At 39.5% G+C, this 21102-nt stretch overlaps 1 protein-coding gene across 1 annotated transcript in view; it reads right to left on the reverse strand.

Moving 5' to 3' along the window:
• The window catches only part of DIAPH1 (diaphanous related formin 1), a 2838381-nt gene extending 2822337 nt beyond the window's left edge, over positions 1-16044 (reverse strand). The window contains exon 1 of the mRNA XM_044069079.1: positions 15520-16044. Coding sequence (XP_043925014.1) covers positions 15520-15630 — 111 coding nt within the window. The 5' untranslated portion in view covers positions 15631-16044. The remainder of the gene's footprint in view (positions 1-15519) is intronic.
• Between the last annotated feature and the right edge of the window lie 5058 nt (positions 16045-21102).

The raw sequence follows: 21102 nt of genomic DNA on the forward strand, positions 1-21102 counted from the left end.
TAGTTTCACAGACCAATGTAGTCCAGCTTAAGCCCTTTTTCAAGGACATACTCCTCTGTGCATTCTCCACAACCAACGCAGAAACAAAACCTTCTCTCCTGCTCCTTTAAGCAGAGCCCTCGGCAGCATTTTCTGTTTTTCTTCTGAATGCAAGATTTACAGCCTCCACCAGTCATATATACTTTGGAGGAGTTGGGAGTCCAAATAAGAGAAAGTGTTCTTTTTCATCTATATTATTTTTGTCTCTGTACCTCTCAACCAGACCTCCCTCAATAGGGCTCAAATATATCTGTTCCATCCTCCATGGCAGGGAGAGAGCTGTCCAAAGGGGCTGTGATTTTTGGCAGGCGTGAGAGTTAGCTGTCTCTACCAACAACCTAGTTATGATAGTATCTGAATGGCCTAACCCTACACATTGGCAGGTATGTAGTGGGATAAGCCACTCACACTCATGGCAGAGACCCACAACACTGGTAGCTGTTTGGTAGTCTGTACAGCAGCTCATAGGGACGTACTAGGCTAGCTACCCTTGTGTCCCATTTTATGCCTACCTGGGCTATTTTATGCCTAAGGCTGCAAGCTATAGTTTCTATGGCACAGGGTTCAATTCCATCAGCCTTTACATGCCTACTGTGTGACCTTAAGCAAGTCATTTAACCAGATCTTACTTCTAAGTCATCCCTGAAAAGAGACTGCGCATGTCCAGTGGGCCTACCGGGTTAATACACCCTGCCCCATGGATGCACATGAATGTACTCAACAATGAAAGCTACCATAAAATGATGGCTTCATCAGCAGAACATCTACACTACAACTTCCATTCTCTATGGGAATACAAAATTGTGCATCCTGCTCTTCCCTGGCCAATCTAGCCTGAAGGAAATGGAACTTACTCTTAAATTGTTTTGTTTTACTTCTGCCAGCCAAAGCCTTGACAGGCTGCACAACAACATATGCAAAGACTACACATAGCGGCCATAAAATTTGTTTAAACCCAAGCCAACAATCCTAGCAGCGGATAACCTACCATCTGAATACCTCAAATTGGCTGCTGATGCCATCTCCTACCCAGTATCCTTCTTAACAGATTCATCTCTGAACAAAATATACCAGCAATATGAAAGATCTTGCACATCATTCCACTACACAAAGGGATAAAGTCATTATAGCTATTGGCCTGTAATTGGACAGTTCTAATGTCACCTGTGTCTAAAGTTCTAGAAAGATGCACCTACTCTCAAATTATGCAGTATCTCCTTGATAACAACCTGCTATCTAAAACTCAACAAGGCTTTCGGTCCTACCACAGTACTACTTATGCCCTAATAAGTTTTACAATCATCATTAATCAACATGGGAACAACAGTAAAATAGTATCCTTCATCTTTCTAGAGCTAGCAAAAGTATTCAATACCATGTCTCAAATTTATAGACATACTCTTAAAACTAAACCTTAGTCAACCCACACTTACTTGGTTCAAAGACTACTTAACAGGACATCAGCAAGCTGTAAAATGACAACAAAGTATATCTCCTCTACTGCCCGTTACTCTAGGTGTACCACAAGGTTCTATTCCAGGTCATGTCCTTTTCACTAACAATTTACACACTGCCTCCCTAGTCCAATATGCAGAGGATTCTACATTAATATGTGCTGCATCATGACTCCAACAGCTACAACTGCTAATGCAGCAGTCCTTCTCTGCAGTTGAAACGTGGCTTTTTGAAGCTCAACTTATTCTAAACCCCAATAAGGCCAAACTCATGATATTTCACCCCACTAGAGCTACAGGTCCCCCTCTCTCCATTGAAGATAATCTACAAACAATACTACCGTTTCTCAGACTAACCTTCTGGGTGCTGTTATTGACAACGCTATGAAATTTGACCTTTCTTGACTGTCTGGGCTATATGTAGTAAATAAAAATCTTGGTACTCTTTACAGAAATGGTGGCACAAAGGCACCTGATCTCCACACTCTTATATGACTCAACCATTCTGACAACCCTAAAATCACAGCTAGCAAAATTAAGATACCTACTATAAGATCGCAAAATTTGCAAGACTCCAATTTTAGAACACACCATTGCCTTGCACTCAAACAACTTAACTGGGTAGAACCACCCCAGCTCTTAACTTACAACCAACTTACTTTGGCCCACGCACTTCTAAATCAACTTGAAAAAACCCTGCTCTGAAAAACCTTCTACTCCCCTACAATAGTGCCCAGTCCTTATGGTCAAATAATAAATTGTTCTTAAAAGTTACCAAATCTAATAATGCCACTGGAGATTCCCCATATTCACCATGCATAGCCAAAATCTGGAACTCAGTGATGACAGACATACAGACAACTACAAATGCTCTACACTTTAAAAAAAGACTCAAATCCCATTTACTGAATAGAAAGCTATGCTTATGCACCAATCCTGGATAAAGAATAGCATGAACAGAAGGACATCTTAGGAGTTCCTTCCTACGACACCCCCCTCCCCATATCTAATTCCTCTATCCGCTCTTCCTTACTTCCCTTATCTTCTCAACTCATCCTTTCCTTCTCAATAATTAGTATGACTCAATCTCTACCCCCAAAACTTCCTGCAACTTTTCTCAATTAGTAACTGGTCTATTATCTCTTTACTATTCTCTCTCTGTTAATATATGTCTTAAGTCACAAATTAATGCCAATGAGTTACCTCCCCAAAGCTATAATCTACTCAGGAAAGACACAACATCCAAACAGGGTGGTGGGTATTGCCATACTGTACAAAAGCAACCTTACTATTGACATCATGAACAACCCCCCTCCTATATTTAATAATGCAGAAACCCTATTCAACAAACAGTCAAACAACTAAATACAATTGGTGTATTTACCCCCCCCCCGGTAACAATATTGACACAGTGGAGGCTATTCTTCACTGGTCATCCCAAGCCCTCCTCCATGAAACACTCATACTAGGTGACTAATACTGACTGGTCCACATGTATCTCTCTCCTCCCCACTGCTCATATATACCTATATGGATTCAATCAACTAATCCAAACCTGTACTAGAATTGACAAATCCTTAAAAAAGTCCATTTTAGGCTGGATCCTTACCAATCACCCTTCCCAACCCAATAACTCTGGGACAGTACCTAACAGTATTACCGACCACCAACCTACATTTGTCCTAAGGCGACAAATTAAACCCATAAAAAACACCTCTCTACAACAAATTCGCTGTACAACGAACTTCAAATCCCAAGACCTCATAACCGCACTACAGCATTGCAAATGGTCACCCCCTCTTAAACCTCCCCCTGGACAAAGCAGTTGATTACTTCAATTCTACTTTCCTAAACAGCCTCAAACAGCTTGCTCCAACTATGACAATATAAACAAAATTCAACTATGTCCCTTGGCTTACCAAAAAGCCCAGGGTACTCCTAAAAGAGAGAGATAAGGCATGGGAAGCATGGTGTCAAAACAAAAACTACCTCAAACTAAGAAACAAGTCCAAAAACCAAATAAGATTTGACAAGAATAAACACTACTCTGACATCCGGACAAAATACAAAACAAACACTCAAAAATTTTGGGCAGCCGTCAATAAAATACTTCAACCAAAAAAAACAGTACTAATACTGACACCTCCACTAGCAACACTGCAATTCAATTTAATGAATACTTTACAAACTCCATTCAAAATCTGATAAATAACAGCCCTCCTGTAACACACACAAACTCCCAAGCCCCAACAATTAACCAAAACTGCTTCTCCCTTCATCCAGTCCCAACCAACACAACATGTAAATACCTGACAAAACTAAAACCCACTACCCTTGCAGCTGACAGACTCCCAGGTGAACACCTCAAGACTGCAGCCAAAGCAATCTCATATCTCAGCTCCATATTAATAAAAAGGTCAATCACTGAACATATTCCAACCATCTGGTAAATCTCTCATACAATACCAATCCACGAAGGTGGCAATTCAACTGAATTATCAAACTACCGCCCAATTGCCGTACTATCCCTCTGTCAAAAATCCTTGAGAGATGTGGACATTCCCAAATACTAAACTATTTACTACCTAACAATCTCCTGGCTGCAACACGACATGGTTTCTGCCCTAATCACAGTACCACTACTACCCTTATCAGCTTCACCAATACCATAAATCAACAACGGAAAAAAGGACATTTTGTCTCTACCATCTTCTTAGACCTCTCCTAAGCCTTTCATACAGACTCTCATTCCAAACTATTAACCATACTCTCTGAACTCAAGCTACACAACTCCACACTATCATGGTTCAAAAACTCTCTCTCTCAAACCGTCAAGACATTAAATTTGAAAACACCCTATCCCCCCTTCTCTCTGTAAACTTAGGTGTTCCACAGGGATCCATCTTTGGACCCCTTCTCCACCATTTTTACCAACAACCTACATAAAGCCACCCCTCATACCAACCTGGTCCAAAATGCTGATGATTCAACCCTAATCTGCTCTGCCACATCACTCCAACAATTACAGCAAATCACCCAAGAAGCCTTTACAGCAGTAAAAACCTAGCTGACTCGCAGCTACTACTCAGTCCAAAAACACTCGACTAATGTTACTCCATCCCTCCAAAGCTACTGACCCAATTCCCACATTTAAAATATCATCATCCAACAATACCCCTATCACACCAGTTGCACTGAACTATTAGGTGTAATTAAAGATCACAATATGAAATTTGACAAACATGTATTGCAAACTATCACAAAAGTTCACAAAAAAATAAGCACCCTTTATAGATGCAGAAATTATCTAAACCTCCAATAGTAAAAGTCACCACTGCAAGAACCCACCTACTCTCCACACTACTCTAAGACTCCCCAGTACTAATCAACCTGAGCAGAAGCGACCTTAACAGACTATCTGCTATAACAAAATAGCAAAATTCACCACCAACTCATCCTACAGTTCCCACTATTGCCAATCCCTTAAACTATCCTGGCTAGAATTACCTAACCTGTTAACCTTTAACCAACTTACAACAGCCCACCAAATCCTCTATCAACCAAAAGGAACCCAGCCCTACAAGGACTACTACACAACTATATCAGCAATTGTCCACTAAGAAGTACCAACAAAGCACTGGTCGAAATTTCTAAAAGTAAGTATAATTCTGGGGACTCCTTTTACACTACTGCTGTCGCAAGAACATGGAATACCCTTCCTCTAGATATCCAATCACTAGAAAACATGCATAACTTTAAGAGCCTTAAGTCCTACTTATCCCACTTATGGATATGCTTCTGCTCTAGCCCTGGGTAAAACCTACCATTAATTCCTATTCCCACCACCTCTCTTTTATCTCTATGGACAGCGCAGTGGTGCAATGGTAGCACTGTTGCCTCACAGCAAGAGGTTCTCCGGTTCGATTCTGAGGCAGGGTGCCTTCTGTGCAGAATCTGCATGTCCTCCCTGCGTTCATGTGGGTTTCCACCGGGTACTCCGGTTTCCCCCCACGTTACAAAGATATGTGTGTGGAGTGTTTCTCCCCAGGTCTCTGCTGAAAATTGGCTCTATTCCAAGTCAGATCTTCCCGGTAAACAAATGTTAAATAAATAAATAAATCTCAAGGCTGTCTCATACAGAACTAATAATCACAAAAAAAAAAAAAAGAAAAAAGACAATACATATTACCATGACTCTGTTCTTGCATACACTTACAATTTTCGGTACTTGCGTATTAACACAACCACATTTTCCGACGTCCTGGACTTTCTTGTCTTTTACTCAAACAATAAGGGAGTGTAATCAGGAAGGGTAGACTGTGAAAATCTCTTCTGGGATGTTGGTGGTGGCTTTGTAATATGAGTAAGGGTTCAAATTTGGGGATTTGTGGCTAGTGTGCTTAAAAGACGTCCAGCACTGAATTCAGCGAGCGATCACAATGGCCATCTGTAAATACGTACGTTGGCCTGAGAAGGAGTGTAGGCAGTCACAGCGTACAATGTTAGACACACACACTTCCAACAGATTAGCTGCTTTCGAGCACACTAGCCACAAACCCTAACATGTGCAAACCCTTACTTGATTTACAAACTTACTACCAAGATCGCGTTTTAACAGTCTACCCTTCTTGACTACTTTTTTAAAAAGTTCAACAGGGTACTGCTTTGCTTTTCTTTTCTGATGCTTTCTGTTCTCAGGGCAAAGGCTGAGAAAAAGGAACGCGTTTTAAGTGGAATGGGGGACTTGCTTAACTGACATCTTGAGATGCTGGCAGTAAATGGGGGAACCTATTATTCAAACCTTATTTTTTCATCCGTTGAAGTGAAAAACCTTCCTAAAAACAAGAACACGTTAAAGAAAACATGTCTCTGAGGTTTTGACATACTTCATTGGTCCCAGTTGACACAAGAAGCAATCAGCATTAGCACGAAAATGTGGTTGCGATAATACGCAAGTACCCAATTTTCTGTGCATTATTGTGTGATACTGCAAATGTTACTATTTTACATATTCTTTATTTTATTACTGTACGGAGCTTTTCTCCCCGGGCCTCCGCTGAAAACGGACGACTCTGCCCAGTCAGACATCTTCCCGGTAAATAAATGTAAAATAAAATTTACCTGTGTTATCTCTCCATAGTTATGCACATACATAAAAGTTTTGAGGTAAATAGAATTATTAATATCTTCTAGAAAAGCGTACTAACTTTAGTCTGTGTGTGTAAAATTCATGTATTGAGAAAATCACTATGTATTACTCTGTATCGATGTGTTACTTCTCTGCTGTAATGTTTTGAAATTTTGTACAACTGTTTTGTTTTAAATGTAGAGTTTTTCTCCCCAAGCCTCCACTGAAAAAGAACTTGCACCCAGTCGGACATTCCCGGTAAACAAATGTAAAATAAATAAAATTTAAGAAAGATAGAAATCAGATTTTGTATTTGCCATGTGAAACAAACACTCATACAAAATGCATACAAAATGTTACAGAAGTATATCAAAATTCTGACGCAAAATAGTTCAGGAAGTTATGTTTGCTAATCACGAGCTGGCCATATTAAACAACGCATTGGCTGTTTTAAATACATGGACTTAAACGCTGGGACTTACCAGAGCTACAAGACTGCATTCTGAAAATTAAGTTTAGTTTTTAGAATGCAGTCTTGTAACACTGGTAAGTTCCAGTATTTAACCCTATATATTAAAACAGCCAAAGTATCATTTAATATGGGCAGCTCACAATCAGCAACACAATGGTATTGGGTCAAAAAGTTTTAGTTTAACCCCACTATAATAATTATCTACAAATGCTTACAAGTTTGGTCATACTACTAGGAAAACTGGCCTGCATGGTTAACTATTTTTCTACATCTGTAAAAAGATGAATGCAAATGACAACTGCAAAGAATGAAGATACTAAACAGTATAACAGGGATATTTTTTTATTGGCAGAGATCTCACAAATAAAATTCTATGCCTAACAGAAGGAATTTTATTGACAGATCTAAAACATTTGATTAGGAGCTCACAAGTGAATGCAGTTTACTTAAAAGTACAAATCTGATTAAAACAAATAATCCTCAGTAATTGTAAGAACAGTGGTTCATTTTCTTACAGTTTCAACTAACAACAGTGTACTAGCTGCAATTAAAAGAAGGCACAAGTCTACTTGGTATATACACTGTGAGAACTTTAGACTTTAACATTAGTGCACAGGATCTGTATTAACTATTACACAAAACAGAAGTGGCCTTTGAAAGTCCGCCGATAAAAAAATTCAAGCCATTTAAACTTCAGTTTAACAATGCTATTACACCACACATATTCTGCTTTGAATCTTGAATTATTAGTAGCAGCATACGACATACAACCAATTAAGTAAACAAACTAATAACTTTGATGTCCTGAAATAAGAAAGCAAACTCTGAAATTATTTATTTAAAATGTACAGACAAAATGCAAAACTGTTTAGCACAACTTCATTCAAAAAATACAGACCATCATGGCTACACAGAAACTAACCTATACTACAAGTCTCTGAAAGCTGACAAAAATCAAGAATGCCTTTTCATTCACCCTTCAGGAGCCTCACTCTGCGCGACCTGCATGTCATTTGTGCATATTTTACCATTTTCTTTATGTCAAGAGCTCATAGCAACCTGGTTCACTGTAAAATTACACTGACTACATCAGTGACTGAAAATTACAATAGTCAAAACCCACATCAACACCAGCATAATACACAGAGCGTCCAGCAAAACAGTCAAATGAACAACAGAACACCACCCTTAAAACAATTAAACAGCAATCAACCACACCACACCTAAATCACTATACACCACCCTCTTTTCCATCAGGAGGGTGGCCTAATGGTTAAGGTGTTTGCCTTACAAACACAAGGTACAGGGTTTGAATCTCACAGGGGATAATTGGCTAGGCTTAAAATGTCTCGCAAGGGCAGTTAGCCTAGTACTAATCTATCTCTCCACCAACACAATTAGGTAGGTACTTACACACCCACACAAACATACATATACTTATACATACATGTGCATATATGCATATACATGTATACATGAGTGCCTTTTCAAATATGGAACGCTCAGAAGAGCGACACAAGAAACAGCAATCATTTTAGGTTGAATCTTAAATGAAAACAAAACAAATTTTCTTCTTTTTTTTTTGCAGGGGGCAACCCCACACACCCTCACCTAATTATATATACCAACTTCAAGATCACACAACAATGCAGTGAGGGCAAATTCTCGATACTGCTACAACACAGTCTCACACAAAAAGCAGCAAACACACAATTCAGAAGAACATTCACTAATATGAGCACTCTCTACAGAGGTGCAAGCGTTCACTCTTTTGACCTTAAGCCACACACACACAGTGTACATATAACTATATCACTAGATCGATAAGAAAGTCAACCGCAAAATGTCAACATCTGAAACGCACATACTAAACTACACACAAATGGAGTAAAATCCTTGCTGAATACAACCAACAAAAAACAAAATAACATCTTTTTTGCAGGGAGGCAAACCTCCTGAAGCAAACACCACCTGCTAACTATATGTACTAACTCAGAGACTGCACAATCCCTGGGAAAAGGAAATATTCCCTCACCCAGGGACTATCCATCTCACACATCAGTCAACCTTTTGCAGCTGACACTAATGCGTCAACTTATTGAGGTGTTACCAAATATGGATTTATATTATATCATTGAGTTTTTGGAAACTCGAAATTAATATAGTCAAGACCCTATGATAGAGGTTCTGAAAATGTAAAAGTACAAAATCTACATTTTTACATGGGGGACACGCCCTCCTGAACTTGTCCCAAAACACCAGCTGCAAATTACATATACCAACTCAGAGATTACACTACAGTGGGGAAGAGTAATTTAATTTTTTTTAATTTAAAGTTTCCAAAAACTCAAAGATAAATATATGCATGTACGCAAACATATACACATAACAATAAATGTTACACACACCTTCAGAATTTAGCCACAGAGAAATTAATGGAATGCCCACTAATTGAGCTAAACAAGCAAGTCATGATTCAAATTTCCCCAGTTCTGAACAACAAGAAATGTGAATTTTTCATTTGTGAAAACAGTCACTTGGGTAACCGTGCTTAAAAGGAGCAGTACAGTGGATCAATAAACTAACCAAACTTTAAAAAGTATATAAACTGGGTCTGCAACGCTACTCTAGACCATGTCTGCACTAAGCTAATTAACAGCCTCAACCTCTAGTTAATGTATCCCATCCCACCACAAATATTAATTTCACGAATGTGAAATTATCAAGCTCTGCTTAAACTTTCCAAACCAGGAGATACAGTTTGTTACCTCTGCTGCACCTGCCAAATGTACAGTTTCTAATGCAATTGCAGCACACCAGAGTTTTACCTCAGTCATCTTCAAATAGATTAGGAATTACCACACAACTCTGGCTTTCAAGTCATCATCATCTTCTTTCGGCTGCTCCCGTTAGGGGTCGCCACAGCAGATCACGTTTCCATTTCTTCCTGTCCTCTGCATCTTGCTCTGTCTCACCAACCACCTGCATGCCCTCTCTCACCACATCCATAAACCTCATCTTAGGCCTTCCTCTTTTCCTGCTACCTGGTAGCTTCATCCTTAGCATCTTTTTCCCAATATACTCAGCATCCCTCCTCAGCACATGTCAAAACCAATGTAATCTTTCCTCTCTGGCTTTGTCTCCAATCCTTCCAACCTGGGCTGACCTTCTAATATACTTATTCCTAATCCTGTCCACCCTTGTCACAACCAGTGCAAATCTTAACCTCTTTAATTCTGCCACATCCAGCTCAAACTCCTGCCTTTTTGTCAATGCCACTGTCTCCAACCCATATAACATAGCTGGTCTCACTACCCTCTTATCGACCTTCCCTTTCACTCTTACAGGTACTAGTCTGTCACAAATCACTCCTGACACTCTTCTCCACCCACTCCATCCTGCCTGTACTCTCTTCTTCACCTCTCTTCCACACTCACCGTTACTCTGAACTATTGACCCCAAGTATTTAAACTCATCCACCTTCGCCACCTCTACCCCTTGCATCCTCACCATTCCTCTATCCTCCCTCTCATTCACACACATATATTCTGTCTTATTCCTGCTGACCTTCATTCCTCTTCTCTCTAGAGCATATCTCCATCTCTCCAGGGTCTCCTCCACCTGTTCCCTACTCTCACTACAGATCACAATGTCATCTGCAAACATCATAGTCCACGGGGACTCCTGTCTGACCTCGTCTGTCAACCTGTCCATCACCATTGCAAATAAGAAAGGGTTCAGAGCTGATCCTAGATGTAACCCCACCCCCACCTTAAATGCATCCATCCCTCCCACAGCAGACCTCACCGCTGTCACACTACCCTCGTACATATCCTGTACCACTCTTACATACTTCTCTGACACTCCTGACTTCCTCATACAATACCACAACTCCTCTCTAGGCACCCTGTCATATGCTTTCTCTAAGTCTATAAAAACACAATGCAACTCCTTCTGACATTCTCTGTACTTCTCCATCAACACTCTCAGAGCAAACATAGCATCTGTAGTGCTCTTTCCCTGCATGAAACCTTACTGCTGATCAATAATCATCATGTCCCTTCTTAACCTTGCTTCCACTACTCTTTCCCACAACTTCATGCTGTGACTGATCAATTTAATCCCTCTGTAGTTACTACAGCTCTGCACATCACCCTTATTCTTAAAAATTGGTACCAAAACACTTTCTCCATTCCTCAGGCATCCTCTCACTTTCTAAGATTTCATTAAACAATCTGGTTAAAAACTCCACTGCCATTTCACCTAAACACCTCCATGCTTCCACAGGTATGTCATCTGGGCCAACAGTCTTTCCATTCTTCATTCTCTTCATAGCTATCCTTACTTCCTCCTTGCTAATCCACTGCACTTCAAGATTCACTATCCCCACATCATCCAACCTTCTCTCCCTCTCATTCTTTTCATTCATCAACCCCTCAAAGTACTCTTGCCATCTCCTCAACACAGTCTCCTCGCTTGTTAGTATGTTTCCCTCATTATTCTTTATCACCTTTACCTGCTGCACATCTTTCCTAGCTCGGTCCCTCTGTCTAGCCAAAAGGGTACAGGTCATTTTCTCCCTCCTTAGTGTCCAACCTTTCATACAATTCTTCATATGCCTTATCCTTAGCCTTCGCCACCTCTCTCTTTGCCATACACCTCATCTCCTTATACTCCTGTCTACTTTCTTCATCTCTCTTACAATCCCACTTCTTCTTTGCCAACCTCTTTCTCTGTATACTCTCCTGTACTTCTTCATTCCACCACCATGTCTCCTTGTCGCCCTTCCTCTGACCAGATGTGATACCAAGCACCTTTCTAGCCGTCTCCCTTACTAGCTCTGCTGTAGTTACCCAGCTATTTGGTAACTCTTCACTGCCACCCAGTGCCTATCTTAACTCATCCCTGAACTCCACCTCACAATTACCCCTTTTAAATTTCCACCATTTGATCATTGGTGCTGCCCTCACACTCCTCCTCCTCTTAATCACCAACGTCATCCTACAAACCACCATCCTATGCTGCCTAACTACACTTTCTCGTCTCCAATCTCCTTCAAACTGGCCCTCCTACATAAGATATAATCCACCTGTGTGCATCTTCCTCCACTCTTGTATGTCACCCTATGCTCCTCCCTCTTGTTAAAATACGTAATCACCACAGCCATGTCCATCCTTTTCACAAAATCCACTACCATATGACCTTCTACATTCCTTTGTTTAACACCATACCTACCCATCACTTCCTCATCCCCTCTGTTCCCTTCACCAACATGCCCATTGAAATCTGCTCCAATCACCACTGTCACCCTTGGGTACAGTCATCACCACTTCATCCAATTCACTCCAAAATTTTTCTTTCTCATCCATTGCACACCCAACTTGTGGAGCACATGCACTAACAACATTCATCATTACACCATCAATTTCCAGCTTCATAAACATTACTCTATCCGACACTCTTTTCACCTCCAAAACACTATTAGCATACTGTTCCTTCAGAATACCTCCTACGCCATTTCTCCTTCCATCCACACCATAAAACAATTTGAACCCACCTCCGATACACCTAGCCTTACTCCCCTTCCATCTGGTCTCTTACACACACAATATACCAACCTTCCTTCTGTCCATCATATCAGCTAGCTCTCTCCCTATACCAGTCATACTGCCAACATTCAAAGTTCCGACCCTCACTACCACAGTCCTAGCCTTTCTCCTCTCTTCCCGTCTTCGGCCATGTTTTCCGCCTCTTTGGCTTTCAAGTACTCTTCAATATTTATACAGCAACAAAAGCCAAGCAAAACCATGGGTAAATATACACAGAACAGAATAACCTACTGTTAAAACGGGGCTAATTGTTACCAAAACCTCATCTTTTCATGAAAATGAATCCAGAGATACATCTCAAAAAAATTTTTTTTTTCAAACAGAAAAACAATACAAATAAGTAATAGATGTTTTACTCTGTATTTGTTCTAAGTGGACATTTCACCTGCTAGCCCTAACACTGTCATAGTAAAGACTGGAGGAGATTACCACCTTTACTATAATAATAAAGGACTCCCTACAAGATCTGAAAACAGTTTTGAGATAAGCAACATGTATTTATATAGCCACAAACACACTTGGCAGGTGATGACCTGCTCTGCTCACCACTTTCATATGGGCACAACACCAGTTGATGGAAGGCAGGATAAAAAGTGGTCAGATACATCACTGTTATGGGTCGAAGTCATTGCAGTAATTTACAAACAGGAGTAGTACATATTTTAGTCTGGCAGTGGACGCAAGTCACATGACTATATTTCAACTTCTCCATATCACAGCAGCCAGGAATACCCAGTGTGGGATGCCACAAAAATGCATAACTATAAACATTAAAAAAGTCAAGAAGTTGTCAGGTACACAGACAGCACCCAAATCTCTGTCACAACCCACAACAAATGGGGATAAAAAGCATGCATGTTCACAGAATCCATGAATAGTAATGTTCAACAGCAAAGACGGGGTTGTGCAGCACCACTCTTAATTTTGTTGTTGTGAGACACCCATGCAACTGTTCCTCTCTAATTTTGAAAGGTATATCAGAAAAACACTGGGCACTACTTGTGAATGGATACAAACAATAAAGCGAAGCAAATGCATAATATGAACAAAAGCAGAATTATGATAGAATGATTCTAATCATCAAGTGATGTTCACATGTACTGATAAGTCTTGTACTGGCTGCTAAAATGCCTGAAATTCCTCATCTTACAAGTATCACAAGACACACACAACCATAACAGACTGAGACTGTGCCTAAATGCAACTACATCAGATTTCACTTGGACAAGTCATATCACTTGTCTGCCTCAGTGTCAAAAACAGCCCACAAGCAAAGAGTTTAAAAATTCCTGTCCCATATAATGTTTCAAATTACTGACAAAACCCAAACATATTTTCGGTGATTTTAAGTGCTCGCTTGAAAAACATTACAAACTTCTAGGCTGCTTAGGCCACAGTTAGGCATTATCTACACTTAGGAATCCTTTTCAGTAGCTTGCAAAAAAAAGGAGTCTGAGAAAGAAAAGCATATTCTTTGCTTGGAATGCTATTACAAACCATCATGACTTCATACTTTAGATCTTACATAGTAGCTGTGAGTGTGTGTATGTATCTGGAACCTTTCTTAAAGCTACCACATGTCAATGTGCTACCTTACTGTGCATGCCAGGGGAAGGGGGTTAAAATAATTACTAACTAGATTTGTGGGGCACCCCTCTCTCTCTCTCTGTATGAGCAACTCTCTCTCTCTCTGTGTGACCAAAATCATAATTACAAACAACTACCTTGCTACACACCCTGCTTACACAAGTTGAATATAAACTCTGTAACCTAGTATGTAAACTCTGTAATCTAGTATGTAAAGACACAGTCATACATGTAGAACTACTCAACAAAGTACTTATTTTACACAGTATTCATGCAAGCTGCACATTAATTCCAAAACAAAATGACAATATCTACACAGCATAATATCCAATACCATAATAAAGCTTCCAATGAAAAATTAAATGATGTAAAAACATGCATTCCCACACCCATGCAGTTCTGCAACACTGTAAAATGACAAGGAATTTTATAGAATGTTGCATGTAAGCTGTAGCCCAAACACCCAAGCCTTTATATTACATTATAATAAAACTTCACCACACAATACAGTTAATCTAGGCTATCAAAGCATCCTAAACAACATGCACTTAATTCTTTCAGCATTCTTTTCTGATGTCTCACACACACTCACCAGCTGACAACCTGTCAGCATCTGATTTCAGGGAGTACAACTCCACCCAAAGTACTTTCATAAAAGCACAACATCTCTTCTGAAAAAAACATTCATCAGACAAATTACTTCTAATTGTTCTTTCATATTAAAAAGTGGTCCTCAGCTCTTTGCAGCTTTAAGATAGTTTACAGAAGTGTTCATTAACTTGGTCAACCCACGTTACAAAAAGCCAATTACTGCACCCTGACCGCTGACAGCAACATTTAGGCAGTTTCCCTCCCAACCACAGGCACACACTCCGTATTTTGTTCTGTCCAGCTTTTTATAAAACATTTTTCTTCTTATTCTGCATTTGCCTTTGACCCCTGTCAAACCACCCTATCCCTTTTCTGTCCTTAGCTCCAAACATTAGCTTCGGCCACCACTGCTTTCATCGGACTGCCAGTGTTAATACCTACACAAGTACATGTATAATATTTTCATCACCCCTACACATGCTCATATACTAAAAGACACACTACTTCAGCTTGAAATGCCCATCAATGTGCTTTTACTTGTCACTTCCTTTCTTTTGCCATGGCCTCCATTTCTTTAACTCACAACAGCATGCTAATAAGCCTCAAGTACTAAACACTCTTCAAGAGTTATTTACTTACAAATTTCTTTTTATCACCGCCATCGTCAATATTCTTCTTTGACTTCTTCTCCTTCGTACTTTTTGAAGAGGAAATTGGGGCCCCAGCGCCTTCCCCTGGCTGGGACTCCATCTCTCCTGTCACGTATTAAGTATTCCCCCCAACCGCCGTTAATAAAGTCCCAGATCCAGCTTAGAGTTCCAAAACGTATCCAATGTGCCAAAGTCCCCTCCCGAATCTTCTGGTAGGTAGTTTTCAATGCGCAGGGCCACTTTGAGCTTTAGTTACCCGATCAACAGACATAGGCAATTCAAACCCACCGCCTCGAGTCCACGCTCCTGCTAAAACCCCATGCTCGTGTCTGTCCTGAGCACCCCCTTCTGGTGTCGGACTCCTATAACATAAGTTTGTGAGTACTGAAAAATGTCTGTAAAACTACGCAAATAACACTTTGTAAATGCAGCAACAGGTAGCAGCACATAACTTCAAAGTTGCCCACTTCAAGTCCCAGAGAGTACTTTCCGCAGTACTTCCGGTATTGCTCTGCCGGGGGGGGGAGGAGGAACCAGGTGCTAACGGGCGGGTCGCAGAGGTGTCAGTTTAGGAGTGACACCAGCTGTTTACCGAAAGAACTGCATTGTTTGCTTGGCCAACTTGCTTTTAGTCAATATGATCTACCGACCCAAGTCCGTTGTTTTAGCCGAGTCAAAGTATAATGGGTGGGACATTTAAGCTATCATATTTACGAATTTTATTTCAGAATTTTATCCTGTCCTTTTAGGTTATTTTTTTTTTAATTTTCCTGTTAAACCGCTGAAGATTACATTCAGTTGACAATGTTAAACATTATTTTTGTAACTCTTATTATTCAGAAAATGAAGATAGAAAACTTCTAAGTTAATGAGAGTATGTTAAAATGTCACTTACTTTGAGCTGGCCTTTGCCCCCTCCCCCCATTATAGAAGTAACACACATTTAAGCTATTATAGGTTGTAGTTTAGCTCGAAGGTGAATTATTTGTATCGTACAGTACTATGCATACTTCTCAACTGCTCCTGATTTTGAGGAGTGAGATTTTAAGGAAGGCAGGAAACTGAGTAATTTATATAATGTTTGGAGTGAATGACAATTGTTTAAAAAAATATGTATATATATGCAGCATAAAAATAATGCAATTGTCACTGGTTTGTTTTCCTTTGTATTATGTGTACCTATGCCAATGTTTAAGTTGTGATTTAATAAAGATAATAGTACAGATTTCTTGAAGCACACAATATATGCACTATTTGTACCCAGTGCTTAGGTTCATAGATATGACTATCAATATTATGACCCACTGACTTTATTTACTTTATTTATTTGAATTTGTTTATCAAGAAAATCTAGCTGGATTGGAAACCATGTTTCAGCAAAAGGCCAGAGAGAAAACCTCAAAAATAAATAAATAAAAAATAACAATGAGCATGCAGTACACATTGCAACAATTACACATACTACAGTACAGTAAAATACATTTTCATATAATATACATAGACAAAATACAGTATTGTAAAATGGTTGTTCAAAGCGTAAGACACATATTTATTTATATTTAGAATACTGCACAAAAGCAGGTGATTATTATAGCAGCAATTATAGGAGATGTGAATCAGTAAGTGACACGATATGTATTTAGCTTAAATGACACATCATTTCATATTCTGGAAGCATTTAGAAGGACATATATTACAGGAGAGCATTTCTGGAACAAATATAATAATTTTTTTTTAAGGAATGATATTTAGAATGACGGATGTTTTGAGCTAAGACTAAAGGAGATGGTTAAGTAATGGTTATGGTACAATGAGAGGAACTTGAAGTTGAGTAACTAAAGGCGGAGTAAAGAAGTTTTAAGAAGCTTGATTGCTGTAACCCCATGCTGATATTTTCTACTTCCTATATACATACACAAATATCAAGAGAAAACAATTGTGTCTGAGAGGAAAACTCTCAACTCCAACTCTCTAAACCAGCTAAATGGTATTGCTTTCCAAACATAACCTAGCCCAGTAATTCTTCAGTTTTTATTTAGTTATTTTATTTTACATTTGTTGACCGGGATAGTCCGACTGGATGCATGTCCATTTTCAGCAGAGGCCCGGGGAGAAAAGCTCCAAGGGTAAGCAGATACAGCATTACATAATACCAGCATTACACATTACAAACAGACTATTTACAGAGATTACATAAGTAAGCAAGTTAAACAAGTTCCACAGGTTACAGTTAATCCTGAGCGCAAGTCAAAATTAAATTAAATTACACAGTAAACTGGTTAACAGATTTTTACACATTCTAGAGAGAGTTAGCCAGGCTTGATACATTGACATAGCCAGTTAAGTGACAAATGTTGTTTGAGTCTAGTTTTAAATTGACCTAAGGTGGAAAGTAAGGTAATAGCTGGAAGAGAGTTCCAGGATCTACTTACAGAGTTTGCAAAGAGAGAATCACCGGCTGTGTTATTAATTTTGCTAGTCTGAATTAGTAGTTTGTTAGAGGATCGAAGCGGTCTAGGATTGTTATAGGGGGTGATAATATTTTTAAGTGCAGGAGTATTGTCTGGATTATAGAGGATTTTATAGGCCATAATCAGTTGGTTATACTGGATTAGGCTGGGTAGTTCAAACCACCCAAGCTGATTTAGATTGATGCAATGATGTGTCCTAAAAGGCAGCCCAGTGGCAAACCTGGCAATGTGGTTGTAGCAAATTGAGAGTTTGTTAAGGACAGTCTTGTTTAAATTCGAGAGTAGAGGGGATGCATACAGAAGGGTTGAAAGAAGGTGAGAGTGAGTTATGGCAATTTTAGCTGGAGGGGTTAGGAAGGCTTTTATTCTGTAAAGTGACCCTAGTTTTTTATTGATGGTTTTGATAGTTTGGTTAACATGTAGGTCAAATTTTAGATTATTGTCTATGATGACACCTAATAGTTTTGTAGATGGGTCAGGGGAGAATATTGTGCCATCATTTGATTTTATGGTAAAGGTGAAAGCGGTAGACCTACGTGTTGGTGAAAATAACAGCATTTTAGTTTTTTTGGGGGGATTTAGGATCAGACGATGTTCAGAAAGCCAGTTTTCTATTGTATTAAAGGTGGTCTGGGTAGCTGACCATAACTCTACTGGAGATGTGGCTGAGCAAATCAGAGTAGAGTCATCAGCATATTGGATACAGCTGACTTTTGGGATGACAGTATAAAGGTCGTTAATGAAAATGGAGAACAGCAAGGGCCCTAGTATAGAGCCTTGTGGTACTCTAAGGGTGTTAGGTAGAAGGTTAGAGAGTTTGTTCTGCCAGAGGACAGCCTGCTGTCGACCATTCAGGTAGGATTGAAACCACTGAAGGGCTCCAGTGTTTAGACAGAATGTTTGCATGGTGTGGATTAAAAGTTGGTGGTCAACCATATCGAATGCCTTGGAAAGATCCAAGAAGCGGCCTGAGGATGTATAATTATTGTTGCGATTATGGTTTATGGTGTTGGTAAAGGCTAGGAGGGCTGAAGTAGTGCTGTGATGAGGACAGAAGTCATGCTGAGTGTCTGCCATAAGGCGATTCTGGATTAGGTGGTGCATGAGTTGTCTATGATACATTTTTCCATAATCTTTGCAAGTGGAGACAGTATAGCTATTGGCCTATAACTGGAGAATTCAGTAGAGCTGCCTCCTTTGTGAAGTGGGATTACATAGGATATTTTCCAGATGGTGGGAATTTTAGCTTCTAATATGGTTCGATTGATTAGTATTGAGACGGGGTAAGCAATAGCATCAGCTGATTTTTGTAGGTACTCGGCAGGGAGTTGATCAGCAGAAAGTGTAGTGGGTTTTAATTTTTTGATCAAGGTACGGATAAGTGAAGTGGCGACTGGTTGGAAGCTGAACGCGAGTAGGTTTCTAGGGGTGCTACTTTCAGGACCAGGGGAGCTAGGAGGTAGTTGGCTAGCTAGGGCTTGAATTGCCTCAGTAAAGAATTGGTTAAAACTATCAGAAACATCTTCAGGGGTTTTATCAATAGTAGCAGCAGGGATTGGGGTTGAAGTTTGTCCAGGATGTAGTAGATTATTTAACCCTGCCCAAAACTTCTGAGGGTTATTTTGATTTACTGTCTGTAAATTGTAGTAGTATTGTTTTTTTGTCTTGTAAAATTGATTTTTTGGTTTCGTTCCTGGATTGCCTGTATTTAATGTGATCTTGAGGGTCTTTAGAAGAACACCATAAAGTCCATGCTTTGTTTCTAAGGGTAATTTTGAGTTTAGACTCTATAGAAAGCCATGGCACAGTTTTTGCCATGGTTCTCTTTGAACGAACAGGTGCATGCAAATCAAGGATCTCAAGGAATTTGTTGTTAAAGTATGCTACTGCTTCCTCTAAGGGGAGGTGTTTTAGAATAGACCAATTACATGAGTTTAGTTCTTGTTGGAATTTGGCAGGGTCAATGTTTTTATTGTTTCTAACCTTTCTGAGTAAGGGTTGTTGGGAATTAATGGTTTTGTGCTTAATTACATATGTGAGAAGGTGATCGCTTAGGCCATTAAGGAGGGTACCAGAGATGTACAGTTGGGGATGACTATTTATGAGTACCCAGTCAAGTATACTTTCTTTTTGGTTGGGTTTACCTATCCTGGTAGGGGTGGATATAATTTGTGCAAATGCATGCAGGTTAATATGGGTGGTTGGGGATTCTGAGGAACAGGTGCCCCAGTCTATGTTAAAGTCTCCAAGTAGTAGGGTTTCTTGGGGGTAGTGACATGATAGCCAGTGCAGGATATCTTCAAATGTAGATATATTGTTACCTGGGGGAATGTACATACAGATGATATTAATGCATTTATTTTTATTAAGTTGCAATTTGGTGGCAAGAATCTCTGAGTTATTAATCTGAGGTGGTTGTATTACATCTATGGTGACATTCAACTCAGATTTATAGAGTACAGCTACCCCACCCCCCCTTTCTCGAAGCACGATCCAGCCTATGTATATTGTACCCAGGTGGTAACACTTCATTGTCTTTAGTGTTAGGTTTTAACCAGGTTTCAGATAAACAGAGAATCTCAAGAGAGTGGACATCCAGAAGTGCATGCAATTCATGTACCTTGTTATTAATGCTTCTAATATTGAGATGACAGACTAGGAGAGAGTTCTGCTTACTAACATCTTGTACACGCATTCTCATTATGTACAGTTCATGCTGTATATTTTCATAGATTCTAAATATCTATTCTACCCTGTACTTGTTCTAACATGTGCATGCCTGCACTATGAACATGCATATTTACCAGTAGTTTGTCTCTGCATACACGCTTTTATGATTTTGAAAATTCTTCTACCATTACTGTAGCATGTTTTTCAGTATGCTATGTTTTTGCTCTTGGGCTGAGCCTTAAGTAGATCCATAAGGATCAGTGTTCTATCCTGATCAATAAATATAAATAGGTAAATAGCATTTTAAAAGAAGTCGGTGACTGACTTCTGATGGTAAACTGAAGCTATTCTAGAATCCTGAAAAGTGTTATGTAATGTATTTATAATTTTTTTTCTCTATTGCTGACATTTATTTTGGTGTTAGATTCCTT

Source organism: Protopterus annectens, chromosome 4.part0 (assembly GCF_019279795.1).
Source record: "Protopterus annectens isolate FY-2018-M chromosome 4.part0, PAN1.0, whole genome shotgun sequence".
Taxonomy (NCBI): Eukaryota; Metazoa; Chordata; order Ceratodontiformes; family Protopteridae; genus Protopterus; species Protopterus annectens.